General features: G+C 35.8%; 1 protein-coding gene across 1 annotated transcript; it reads left to right on the top strand.

Annotated features, from left to right (window-relative positions):
* The first annotated feature begins 9,881 nt into the window (after positions 1-9,881).
* Positions 9,882-13,896, top strand: LOC144439448 (fucose-1-phosphate guanylyltransferase-like). Its single transcript, XM_078128735.1, has 3 exons — positions 9,882-9,954; positions 10,857-11,024; positions 12,353-13,896. Exons 1-3 carry the CDS (start codon positions 9,882-9,884, stop codon positions 13,894-13,896), a joined length of 1,785 nt encoding a protein of 594 aa, XP_077984861.1.
* The last annotated feature ends 1,033 nt before the right edge of the window (positions 13,897-14,929 follow it).

The following is a 14,929-nucleotide window of genomic DNA, read 5'->3' as shown; positions in this document are numbered from 1 at the left end:
GCCTGGATGACTTGTATAATTTACGCTTGACTTAGCATGGACAGATCATTTGTGATGACTCATGTTAACCATATCTTTAAGTTCTATATGAATTATTTCATTTCCTGTCTATTGTCCTCAAATAACCTATTCAACCCCTGCAAATTACACTCTTTGCTCAACTGGTGGGCTAAACTTGAAACTTTATATTTGACCGTTAGTAATAGACGATATACTAATAGAGTTGTATGTTACACAAGAAATACACTGTGCACCGTGTCTTGACAGAGGCTATGTATCACATCTGTCTGCTACAATAATACTCTGTTCTTATTCGACATGCTGGAGTGTAAATAAAATAGAGGAAGTTCTTCCCTTTGTTTGCCAGTAAACCTTGAGATGAACAATAGGGGATATATTTGTATAGGGGTTGCAGGATCATGTGATGTAACATATACACATAGAATTCGAATGTAATTGGGAATCTTGAAAGGACAATATGGTGATGTCTTAAAATCTCAATGTCTGAGTATCACTGGATAGGCTTTATAGTGGCCTTGAATAGAATACACAATTCAGAAACTCAGTGGTTCTTATATGTGGGTTGATGATGGAAAGAGTAAAATAATCTTTGAATCCGATTTCAACCAAGTTTGAAATAATCTATCTAATCGCTAAAATGTTATCCATGGGTGCTACAATAATTAATGCGTGGATATTTACATTCTAAAGTGAAAGTTTGGCTGGTACATGTGGCATAAGATAATGCTGACTTTGGTTTCAAAACCTTTCATTTATTGGTTGTTACAAAGGTGCTATTCTATAAGCAGGATATATGCATACATATATACGTGATGGTCAATCTCTCTCTCTCTCTCTCTCTCTCTCTCTCTCTCTCTCTCTCTCTCTCTCTCTCTCTCTCTCTCTCTCTCTCTCTCTCACGCGCAAATAGAAAATGTATATAAATGTGTTTTTATCGATAAAGCGTATTGTTGCAATACAACGTAAGAATCTAAAGTGCAGCATGACTAAGTGAATTTGTGTTTTTTTACCCTACTATGTACACACACACACACACACACACACACACACACACACACACACACACACACACACACAAGAGTTCATGAAACCGTAATCTGCAACCTTGTGCCAACTTAGACAAGTATGTAATAAAATAAAATAAAATGAAATATTTCAAAACAGGGAAAATACACAAATAGTCGAGTCGTAACTGTTTATGTATGCTGGATCCATGGAAATACATGTAGTGCTGTAGTACTGACTCAAGGTGCGGGTTTTTTTGGGTTTTTTTTTATCTTCTAACAAATTATGTATGCGGGTAACACATGTAGTACTGTATCGGTAAACTAACACTAATTGAAGACAATATTTAACTTAACAAGTTTATCTTCGACTCAAGGTGCGGGGTTTTTATTTTTTATTTCCTAACAAAATACTGTACTCTCAAGATGTATCTCATGGTTTTATTTTTGCTGTGTGAGGTTATGTTGCTTTACATCAACCATTTTGTATATTAGTCTAACTTTTGTTGTTTTATGACCGAAATCTTGCTGGATTTGTTTCAGTATTTAAGTTATGCGCGATGGTGAGATTTGAGATGTAATTCAGATTCGATTATTTTTATTGGACCAGTTACATATATTCTGCTTTGCAAACTTTGCAACTTGGTATTTAGTAAAATGTGTAACTTCAGCCAATCCAATACATGCATGTATGTGACACTCAGCTGACGTCAATGTTGCATTCACAGACAGCAATGGTCCAGGCTGTTCCGCTGTGACGAAACACAGTATTAACGCAATATGTGCGGGCAGGAAATAGTTTTCCGCTTTTCTAGGAATTGTAGGCATCGATTGGCGTGAGCAGTTTGTGGTTTGTTTTAGTATTTCAACTCATTATGTCATTGACAACGCGACAATGCATCTGATTGGTCGAACGTTCCACAAGGGTCAGTGACTTAGCCCTGTAGATTGCTAAATGGAACGTAGTAAACGAATGTTATGGTATGTGTTTTCACTTTGGAGTATTGAAACAGGAACAGAATTTGGTATTATTGTGAAGTGGCATAGTAACTTAAGCCTAGATTTAGGAGTAGGATGGCGTCAATCGTGATCTTTGAACTTTTGTAGCTGACTATATTTGATTTATGAAGTTTTCATAAAATTGGCGTCACTTTTCATGTCATATTATGGGATACCAAGTCATATGAAGTGTCAGAATTCATTATTAGCAACTTTCTCTCATTTTTTTCTGACACGTCACTAATCATAGTTGCTCATAATTCAATATAAATGATATAAATTATTACAAATATGGCACTTTTTGTTATGATTTATAATAAAGTATAATGAAATCTAAAGAAAAATGTATATAAAAAGTCATGTTTACGTGACACTTGTAAATGTTTACATTATATCTTTCCGGCCATATGACTATAAATCAACAGAAACTTACTAGGTTTATAAAAATATATGGGGAGCACTTAACTTAGCAATATAGAGTCCTTGGTTTTATGAGGTTACTTTGGTTTTGGTCCTATATCAATTTAAACCTGTATTAGCGGTAACTGGAACAACAATCAGACAACCAACAGTATATTCACTGTAAATGGTTACATCAGCAATAATTTAGACACTGCACGTATAATAACAGGTCTGTTTTATCCAAAGTAACAGGATGAAATTTTGATTGTATTTGACACCTGATTTTAGGGTGCGGACTCAAAAATCAATTTAATAGGATTTATTGTACCATTATATACATATAATGGTTTACCTAAATGTAATTCAATACTGTTGACAATGTACTATAAAGTGATTATATCCACAAAACAGTTTCACAACAAGTGACAGTAGCAGCTAGTGTAGTTATGGCCAGTAATGACAGTGACTATCTACTGTTGCACAATACAACGTAAAAATCAATCAAATGTACCAAAGTAATTTACATATTAAATAAACAACCTGTGACTCCACATGCACAAAACATCCAATTTCATATATATGTATATTACGACCTAATTTACATATTGTGAATGTAAAAACCTTTATGCAACCTATTTTACATCAGCTTATGTATACAATGTTTACTTTACTTCCAGATATCACTGTCTTTCAAATACGTTTTGTTCATCCCATCCTCCAGTTATTCAACTGGAAAATTAAAATTTCAAAGACTGATGAAATAATAGGGTTACATCTCGGGATGAGGTTTGCATAAATACATTTCATTCATATACAGTAATAGCACCTTCAAAGTGTTGTAAATATTCACACACACACACACACACACACACACACACACACACACACACACACACACACACACACCCCTTCCCATGCCACACACCCCCTCCCATGCAGCACCTCCTCCCATGCCATAAAAAACAAGGATGTATTTAGTACGCTATCTCCCAATCCAAGACAAACATTTCCATTTTAGTTTAAGAGATCGATTGAATGGATTTATTGACCATTTCATCAATCTCTACCCCCCCCCCTCCGTACTCCCCCATCCCCTCCCCCAACTGATTGAGTTTTGCTAATGCTAATACGATATATCAACTATAGACGAATTATTTAATTCAGTAACCACATTTATGAAGCATAAGCATAACTAAATTTCGATCGCGAAGGGAAACGTTTGTCTTGAATTCAGAGTTATGGCGTTAGGAGTGAGATCAATAGTTCAATGTAGGATAAAAAAATAAATTCCTTTACTGGGGTCTGGGGTTGGGGTTGAACCATTTTTAGTTCTCATCCTACAAAATCGATTTTACTTTTAAAATTGATGTTTTGTACACCTAAATACAAATATTTCTCTTAAAAATGTAAAATTGAGAAATGGAAGATTTTTCGCTATAGTAAATGACATTAAAATAAAGTAAAGTGTCAGCAAAAGAATATTTTTCACTCACTACATACTGGCTTTATACACATAGCAAAACATGTTACTACATACTGGCTTTGCATTCATAGTACTACATACTATTACATACTACTACATACTACTACATACTGGCTTTGAATTCATAGCACTACATACTACTACATACTGGCTTTGTATTCATAGCACTACATACTACTACATACTGGCTTTGTATTCATAGCACTACATACTACAACATACTGGCTTTGTATTCATAGCACTACATACTACTACATACTGGCTTTATATTCATAGTACTACATACTACTACATACTGGCTTTGTATTCATAGCACTACATAGCACTACATACTGGCTTTGAATTCATAGCACTACATAGCACTACATACTGGCTTTGAATTCATAGTACTACATAGTACTACATACTGGCTTTGTATTCATAGCACTACATACTACTACATACTGGCTTTGTATTCATAACACTACATACTACTACATACTGGCTTTGTATTCATTCACTACATACTACTACATACTGGCTTTGTATTCATTCACTACATACTACTACATACTGGCTTTGTATTCATTCACTACATACTACTACATACTGGCTTTGTATTCATTCACTACATACTACTACATACTGGCTTTGTATTCATTCACTACATACTACTACATACTGGCTTTGTATTCATTCACTACATACTACTACATACTGGCTTTGTATTCATTCACTACATACTACTACATACTGGCTTTGTATTCATTCACTACATACTACTACATACTGGCTTTGTATTCATTCACTACATACTGGCTTTGTATTCATAACACTACATACTACTACATACTGGCTTTGTATTCATAACACTACATACTACTACATACTGGCTTTGTATTCATTCACTACATACTACTACATACTGGCGTTGTATTCATTCACTACATACTACTACATACTGGCTTTGTATTCATTCACTACATAGTACTACATACTGGCTTTGTATTCATAGCACTACATACTACTACATACTGGCTTTGTATTCATAACACTACATACTACTACATACTGGCTTTGTATTCATTCACTACATACTACTACATACTGGCTTTGTATTCATTCACTACATACTACTACACACTGGCTTTGTATTCATTCACTACATACTACTACATACTGGCTTTGTATTCATTCACTACATACTACTACATACTGGCTTTGTATTCATTCACTACATACTACTACATACTGGCTTTGTATTCATTCACTACATACTACTACATACTGGCTTTGTATTCATAACACTACATACTACTACATACTGGCTTTGTATTCATAACATTACATACTACTACATACTGGCTTTGTATTCATTCACTACATACTACTACATACTGGCTTTGTATTCATTCACTACATACTACTACATACTGGCTTTGTATTCATTCACTACATACTACTACATACTGGCTTTGTATTCATAACACTACATACTGGCTTTGTATTCATTCACTACATACTACTACATACTGGCTTTGTATTCATTCACTACATACTACTACATACTGGCTTTGTATTCATTCACTACATACTACTACATACTGGCTTTGTATTCATTCACTACATACTACTACATACTGGCTTTGTATTCATAACACTACATACTACTACATACTGGCTTTGTATTCATAACACTACATACTACTACATACTGGCTTTGTATTCATTCACTACATACTACTACATACTGGCTTTGTATTCATTCACTACATACTACTACATACTGGCTTTGTATTCATAGCACTACATACTACTACATACTGGCTTTATATTCACAGCACTACATACTACTACATACTGGCTTTATATTCACAGCACTACATACTACTACATACTGGCTTTATATTCACAGCACTACATACTACTACATACTGGCTTTATATTAATAGCACTACATACTACTACATACTGGCTTTATATTCATAGCACTACATACTACTACATACTACTACTACATACTACTACATACTGGCTTTGTATTCATTCACTACATACTACTACATACTGGCTTTGTATTCATCGCACTACATACTACTACATACTGGCTTTGTATTCATAGCACTACATACTACTACATACTGGCTTTGTATTCATAGCACTACATACTACTACATACTGGCTTTATATTCACAGCACTACATACTACTACATACTGGCTTTGTATCCATAACACTACATACTACTACATACTGGCTTTGTATTCATCGCACTACATACTACTACATACTGGCTTTGTATCCATAACACTACATACTACTACATACTGGCTTTGTATTCATCGCACTACATACTACTACATACTGGCTTTGTATCCATAACACTACATACTACTACATACTGGCTTTGTATTCATCGCACTACATACTACTACATACTGATTTGAAATTGATTGTATAGTTTAAAGCAATTTTCGATTTTGGCCAATTAGTTAGTTAGGGAGTGGGGATGGGGTCTGAGGCATAAGTATTTAGTTTTTTTTATCCTCATTGAACATTTACTATGGATCTCCCAACGACGATTTTGTAACGCACACACAATTTTCTTCCTGAGCACCAAAGGCCAACAATGAATGTAAGACTTAAAAAATAATCACACGACAATATGAAATACAGCTAATCAATAATTGAAATCTAGCTGGTTCCTACATCAGACTTGAATCAGATTGGGGAAGTAGGTTATATTATTATATTTCATAGATTTATGGCCAAACTCTCACATGAACAATGGAAAGCCACACAGTGTATTGAAATGAATATGGTACCAACATACTATACATCTGAGTATAAAAACATATGGTATATTTGACGTTCTCAGTGTCTTTACGTCAATAAAGTAACGGAGACACTGCGGAGAGTTCTGGGCAACGATTTCGAGTGAGCATGCTCTGAGAGTGGGCGATGTACGAACAGGATGTCAATTTCCGCTCAGGTCACATTGAGGTCAAGCCCCGGACTCAGGACAAAATTGAAGAACGTTATTATTGAAAGTCTAACAATTCCGGCACTCCAGCAGGAAAAGACCAACGCTAAAAATAACCCATTTCTTTATACAGACACGTAAATAAAATCTACAACACAATAAGACTTATTGAATAATGATAGACGTACATTCTTTACCAGCCTCTTTTTACCGGGACTTTGTTGCGTCAGTCACGTGACTGGGTTAATGTGCCCTGAATACTTGGGATTGGAAGCATTCTGGAAGCATCCAGTAACTTATGATGGAATCTTTCTGGAAGCATCCAGTGTCTATTATCATTGTTGAGGAAGGAAAAGTGTAGGTGACCATGTCAAAGTAATTGATGACAAAGAAATTAAAAAGTGATGTGAAATTTTGAAACTGAGATTTTGAGTTTTGATGTAATTCGATTGCAAGCTTTAGCTCTGATATTCAGACGACATTTAGTTGTCTCAAAGTCCAATGTTGTAGTTGTGAGCTGTTGAAATCGGCAGAGAGAGAGAGAGAGAGAGAGAGAGAGAGAGAGAGAGAGAGAGAGAGAGAGAGAGAGAGAGAGAGAGAGAGAGAGAGAGAGAGAGAGAGAGAGAGAGAGAGAGAGAGAGAGAGAGAGAGAGAGAGAGAGAGAGAGAGAGAGAGAGAGAGAGAGGGAGGAGAGCCTCATTGAGGGGTGATTGTCAATGGGAGATAATTATAACCAATGCAACGAACATTTTGTGGTGAATGTTTGGCCTAGCGCCTAACGGCCAAATAGGTGTGAATCTCTGTGGGCTCATAAGAATTAACTTCATCAGCACTTCTGTTTATTAGTGTTTTCCGTGTAAAACTTCCTGTTTTTCTTTCAAACAAGTATCATCATATGCAAGAATTCAAACAGTAATCACAAGTGTTTGGCAACGGCGATCAAACTCAAATATATGTATACGTGTGTATGTGTAGAATGCGATGAATAACAAAGAAGAAAGGATGAGTGGTATGACCGTTACTCAGACACCGATCTGAAATAATGCATTCCTTTGTCTGTTGTAGGGAAAATGTACATGTACTTTTTTTAAAGATGACGAAAACATTGGTCCACAAACCACTTGTTATGGATAGCCCAGAGAATATAATTACGTGGTCTTAGTATCTCAAGCTATGGTTTACATATAATTTTGGATAGTGAGACTACGACAAGCCTGTGGGCTATGTTATACTAGCATTCGCACGGTGCGTCTTGGATGGTGCCGTAAAAGAGGCTGTGATTTTGATTTACGACAATATGTTATAGGTTACAAAATGCCTCCCAAGGCTTTATAGAGAAAGTAGTTGTAATCATGAAATCGGAGATATTACACAAACTCTGTTATTTGTATGTGTTTTAATAGGTTGATTCTCCGACAATTTATATTCTTCTCTTTTTCCACACCAGGTTGGTTGTTATACATTTGATGTCATCATGGAAAAATGGTGTGCCTAATTATCGTCACGGATGACTCAAACTTCGTACAACCTTTTAGCTTTGAATATTACAGCATTCTTGTTTCTAATAATGTTATAGAGTACTGTATTCTGTTCTGTAGCTATACAGGTACATAGACTCACCGCTGGTGGCTCACTCTTCTGCTTCTGGCCGCAGGAGTTTGTCAGGTTAACCGTGACTTGAAATTGTATATGACTGACATTTATACTATTGTTGTTTTGTAGTCCTCAAAGAGAATTCAGAGGAAAAGAAGCTGTTTGTTCAAAAGCGCTATTTATTTTCAATTTTCAGGTGGGAAGGGAGTGGCAGAGGAACATGACGTATCCCTGGCCATGAATTTATAGCTCAGCCGTGTTTGTAAAAAAAAATGGGGGGGGGGGGGGCATTACCGTAGAATGTAATAGAAACGGTCACCTTGAAAAATCCACATTAATACTGCTGAAGTGGGTGAAAATTATGTTAGGGAGAGGAAGATTCATGTCGACAGTGCGGCTAGAGGGGAGATTATAAGGCCGCCTTGGCGAGAGAGGGCAGTATGGCCACGTTTTGCGTATCTATTAACATTTGGGAGGCTGAAACAAGCAACGTTCATTTTCCTTTCAGAACATAACAAAAATATGTGATGATAATTTCTGAACGAACAAGCATTTTTCCAGTAATAACTTCGTAAGACTCATTACGTATACAAATGCTAGATTAATGAACCTTTCTATTGGCTGGGAGCGCCACAGAATCAAATTTGACTGTTCCCATTTCATTTTCATTCTCTACGTGTATATCACTGTGCAGACTGTGAACGGTGTCATTATCCCATGAATACTTGCCAGCATTTGATTTCAAAATGATTATTAATATTATGTATTTTTTCATTCAAAATGAAAATTCTTAGATTCCAACTCATCTCAAGATTATGAATAGTAATTATATCACCGTAGAGGGCACTAAACTATGAAGTGTACATGTTGTGTACTGTTCCCTGTCTGTACAGCGTATGACCGATCTAGAATTTGATTTGATTGTATTATATATTTACTACTTTGTTTAGCACCAAACACTTATTGCAGAAAATCCAGTGAAGAAATGTTGTTTTCTTTACAACGGATGCAATAAATTCTGTAGCGGTTTCGCTACGTTTGTTTTTAAATTAACAGTAAAACGAATAATGTTGAGCCACACAAAATAAAATATAAAAAAAGAACAAAAAAAAGTATTGTAAATAAAAACTAATCTACAAATTACAATTATTGTAACGCATGTGTGGCCTTCCCATATCACAAAGTGTAAAAACGTTTCTAGCCGTTGGTGGCGCTCTAACTGAAAGTACATGTGTAGAACTGTAGAACGGGCCATCTCTAATCGAGCTCGTCGTCATGTCGTGATAAAGTTGGCTGGAACTACACATGTATTATATCATGGTGAATGCCCTGTACGTATGTGCAATCATTAATATTTTTAATCTGGCCGAGTACCTGGACATGCGCAGATCAAAACTACACGTGTGAAACAGTTAAATATGGCTTCCTCCCTAGGAACTAACCTCGCTGAAGCTACGGGTGAAAAATTGGCGAAATACGAAACAATCCGAGGTAAGAACTGAGAATAGTAAGACTCTTGCCCACATTCAACACATTACACATGTAAAGTTGTCGAGATGAATAGTATGTATCATGCCATTATTTCGTTTACCACTACCGTGTCGTGTATACTCGACGATAGCGTGAAGGGGGGGGGGGGGGGGCTGTTATTACGTACCTGGGCCCACCCACTGCCTGTACGGGTTGGTTGGCTTGGTCCCCTTGGGGGGGGGGGAAGGGTTAAGCAACTGTCTAGGGACTAGGGTATGTGAGATTCACCTCTGAGGTGTCAGTAAATCTCTTTCTGCTATCAAAATGGATTCAATGTATTATATTTGTGCCAACAAAACGATTATGTTACTATTCAGATGTATTATTGCTGTTTGTGTTATGGAACGATCAGAATTTATGGCAGGGTGGCCTGAGGAGAAAATGGGGAGGGGGGGGGGGGCACAAAAAAATGGGGTGTGAAGGGGGGGGGGGGGTGTGAAGATTCTGATGGTCTGAATGAGGGGGGGGGGCACAAAATATTTTTAATTGTAAATGGATAATAAAAGATTGTCAATTTTTGAAAAGAAGAAGGTGGCTCCAAAATTCTTTTATAATTTGAAAAGGGCCAGAAGCAAGCTGCTACATGGCAAAGTTTGAGAACTTTAATTTTCTGTAAAATTTGTCCCCAGGCACATGCACATTCTACTATAACTCCTTGAAGTACTTTGTGGTTAATGTTTTCAGCCGACGTTACCTGAAGACTGTATCTTAGATAGATAGTACACTTTTTTCTACCCTATGATTTCTTTTTAAAACAAGGAGTGAATTTATAATTTTCAAAATTTATCATATTTCATAGGGTTGATCAGAAACAGTTTTTCTATTTATTAATTCTAAACTCTTTATTTCTTAAAATATTGCAGGGAAATTAGTAGGTGGATTTCCATTCTGGGATTTGGTAGTGATCAGTGCAGCAGATGAAGACCAAGCTAATGCATTTAAACTACAAATTTATGATAAACTGAGTAAAAGGCAATTACCAGATGGTATTACTTATCATGTATTTGCAGACCCTCAGGGTTATAAGATAGGTATGTATTATTGACAAACTTGTCTTAGAAAGTCACACATTTTGTCTACAAATAAGATGATGCACATATGTACATGATATATACCTAATCAAATTAATACACTCTATATAATATTAACAAAATTGTGTTGTTTTTAAAGTGGCCATATGGATGAGAATTTGGTATTTGTTTTGGATTTTCATTTGATAAAACAGCTTCACTATGCTTTTTTACTTGAAAAAATAATGTGAAATAACATATACCAAGTCCATGTTCGCAACTCAATAAACTGCAAAACATTAAACAATGTGTAAAATGTTTGTTATTGTACGTACAATAACAAACTTTTTACACTTTTTGCATCTATTGGCACTGTATTGAGTTATGAACATGGACTTGGTATATGTTATTTCGCATTATTTTTTCAAGTAGCAAAACATAGTGAAGCTGTTTTATCAAATAAAAATCCAAAATAAATACCAAATTCTCATCCATATGGCCACTTTAATGAACATATGTAGACACAGAACCCTTAGGATGTGTAAGTGACATAGTATACTTCTGTTATTTTCATTTGGGCTTGCAGTGTTTTCTGCTATACTTATAGCCACAGAGATCATTACAAGTACTCCTACTTATACAAATAGCCTAAGTAGCCAGCACAGCATGGGTTCTAGGATAAGATGTCATATTAAACATCATCTGAGCTTTGCTGGTTTAGTTTTGAAATTACTTATATGCTAGTAATAGGTTTCTTGCACTGTAGTCTGATCAGCTCAGTTGGTTAGCCATACATCCTCCACCAACGTTGGTGGAGGGTCTCTGGTTTAGCCTAGGAGGATCCACAATTCGCTGACCCAGGATCCCTTGAACTAGTAGGCATTTTACATTGTACAGTAGTCAATTTGTAGTTAATGAAACAGGTTTATTATGAGAAATGTATATATCAACAATCATCTGAGAACATTGTTGAAAATCTTACAGTAAAGCGGCCATATGGATCATGGATGAGGATTTGGTATTTATTTTGGATCTTTGATTTATCATGGCTTCCTACCTGAAAAATCAGTGAAAAACAACATATGCCAAGTCCTTTTTTGTAACTCAATAAATTGCAAAATATTACTGAATGTGCAAATTGTTTGTTATTGTATATTGAGTTATAAACAAGGACTTGGTCAAATATGAAGCTATGATAATTTTTTTTATAAATTAAAAATCCAAAATAAATACCAAATCCTCATCCATATGGCCTCTCTAAAAAAACAAAGAGAGTAATTATTAGAGAGTATTTTCTGATTGTGTAGACTTGTAGTAAATACTGAATTGTCTTTGTTGCTGTGTTTTAGGTAATGGCGGATCAACCTTAGCTGCATTGGCAGAATTAGAAAAGCTACACAAAGAAGCCTTGGTGAATTACAAAGTGTTATTAATTCATGCTGGTGGTTTCAGCCAACGTCTTCCAAATGCTACAGTTCTTGGTAAAATATTCACAGCCTTGCCAATTGGTGATCCTATATACCAGATGTTAGACCTAAAACTTGCCATGTATATAGATCTACCATCTCGTATGAATCCTGGTGTGTTTGTTACATGTGCTGATGATATTGAGCTGTATGATATCCGCGGTGATGAGCTTGAGTGGTCATTTCAACAGACAGGCTTCACAGCGTTAGCCCACCCATCTCCTATTGAGATTGGTACGGGTCATGGCGTGTTTGTACTTGAAGAGGGAGGTGATGGGCCACATAGTGTCAAGGCATGTATGTCACAGTGTTCAAAGTTCCTACATAAACCATCAATTGAAAGAATGAGACACAGTGAAGCAGTTATTGGTGACCATGGTGACAATGACAAGGAAATGGTCTATACAGACAGTGCTTTCTACATGGATGCTGGAACAGCTAAGAAATTAGCAACATTTTATCACCAAGTTCAACCAATACAGTGTGAAGTAGATGCTTATGGTGACTTTCTGCAGGCATTAGGAAGTAATGCCTGCATAGATTACACCAATAATATCAGCAATGTTGTTGACAACACTGATACACTTATTCACACCAGAAAGAAAATATTCCAACTTTTACAGGGAACACCACTTCATGTCCTTATCATGCGACAATCACGATTCTACCATTTAGGAACAATGAGGGAATATATCTACCACTTTTGTTGTGATCCAGTATTTGCTGAGGAGCTGGGTATCACACATAATGCATTCAGTGTATGTACAGGGAAAAAGTCAAGTAATGATGAACCCACAGCCAAGGTAGCCAGACTCTCACATGGTAGTAAAGCCTGTATACTTCACTCTGTTGTCAGGAGCTGTTTTGATGATGTACAACCAAGTGTCGTAGAGTATTGTAATTTTAGCAGTCAAGCCAGAGTAAACATTGGAAGTAACTCTATTGTCAGTATGTGTAGTGTCAGTGGTAAGAAAACAGTAACAATTCCTGATAATACTTTCCTTCACACAATATGTGTGCACACTGACAAAGATCCCAAATATGTTACTATAGTCCTCAGTATCCATGACAACCTGAAACAGAAAGTTTGTGATGATAAGATTGGAGATTTACTGTTCCTTGGTAAACCACTTAGTCAGCTCTTCCCAGATTTCTCAACCAGTCAAGCCAAATGTCTCTTCCCTGAAAACAGAAAGGAATTCAACATATGGGAAGCAAGGTTGTTCCTTGTCTGTGATACCATGGATGCTGCACTGATGGCCGCCTTACACTTAGTAGATTTGGTGAAACAAGGCAAGAAATTTGAAGACATTCCAACTTTTTGTCAAGATCGGTTTTCGATACCAGACTCAGTCACTAAGAAGAATATTAACTGTATGTTAGTATACAGAGAAAGTTTGTACAAAAGTATTATGAAAGGAAAGTAAAAGATATGTGATAAATTGTCAGATTGTTGCATAAGCTCAGCAAGAAATATTCCTCATATGAAATTAAAATTTCATACCCTTTTCCATGTATGAAAGGTCACAATCAAATATTGACATGATGTACTCCCAGGGTATGTCATCTATACTTGCACACTATGTCATGTATACTTGCACAATGTCATCTATACTTGCACACTATGTCATCTATACTTGCACACTATGTCATCTATACTTGCACACTATGTCATGTATACTTGCACACTATGTCATCTATACTTGCACTATGTCATCTATACTTGCACACTATGTCATCTATACTTGCACACTATGTCATGTATACTTGCACACTATGTCATCTATACTTACACAATGTCATCTATACTTGCACACTATGTCATCTATACTTGCACACTATGTCATGTATACTTGCACACTATGTCATCTATACTTGCACACTATGTCATGTATACTTGCAAACTGTGTCATGTATACTTGCACACTATGTCATCTATACTTGCATCTATACTTGCACACTGTGTCATCTATACTTGCACACTATGTCATGTATATTTTCACACTCACAGTGCCATCTGATCACAGACAAACTATCAATATTTCCAATTTTCAATTTTTTATTTCTCACAGCAGCGCATTTATTTTTGGTTACATATTTAGTACTTATGTAGAAGAAGGGCAGCAATATAGTGAATGTGTTTGTTGTAATCATTTTGACAAAATGTATTTCAACAAAAGGTTTCATGAAGTAAAAGCAGAAGTGAAACTGAACTTTTCACACCCTTACAATATCCCCAACCTCAAAACAAACAGATTTTCTGTCTAAGCCTATGAAAAAATTGGAGACAGTTCCCAAGTTCTGATGTGTTTTCACTCATAAACATGTCATCATCAGAATTTTAAAACCAAATGTTATATGTAATGGTTTATGTTGTTAATTCTTATATGGATGACTATTTACCGTTTTTATAGTAGTCAAACATTGTGATCAATACAAAGTAAAGTCTAAATAATGTTA

Source organism: Glandiceps talaboti, chromosome 8 (genome assembly GCF_964340395.1).
Source record: "Glandiceps talaboti chromosome 8, keGlaTala1.1, whole genome shotgun sequence".
Lineage (NCBI taxonomy): Eukaryota > Metazoa > Hemichordata > Enteropneusta > Spengelidae > Glandiceps > Glandiceps talaboti.
The sequence above is the reverse complement of the archived record's forward strand: the minus strand, read 5'-3'. Positions and strand labels throughout refer to the sequence as shown.

Coding starts and splice junctions, on each gene's coding strand:
- LOC144439448 (XM_078128735.1), top strand. CDS start 9,882: ATGGCTTCCTCCCTAGGAACTAACCTCGCTGAAGCTACGGGTGAAAAA. Junction 9,955..10,856: donor GAAATACGAAACAATCCGAG/GTAAGAACTGAG, acceptor AAAATATTGCAG/GGAAATTAGTAGGTGGATTT. Junction 11,025..12,352: donor CCCTCAGGGTTATAAGATAG/GTATGTATTATT, acceptor GCTGTGTTTTAG/GTAATGGCGGATCAACCTTA.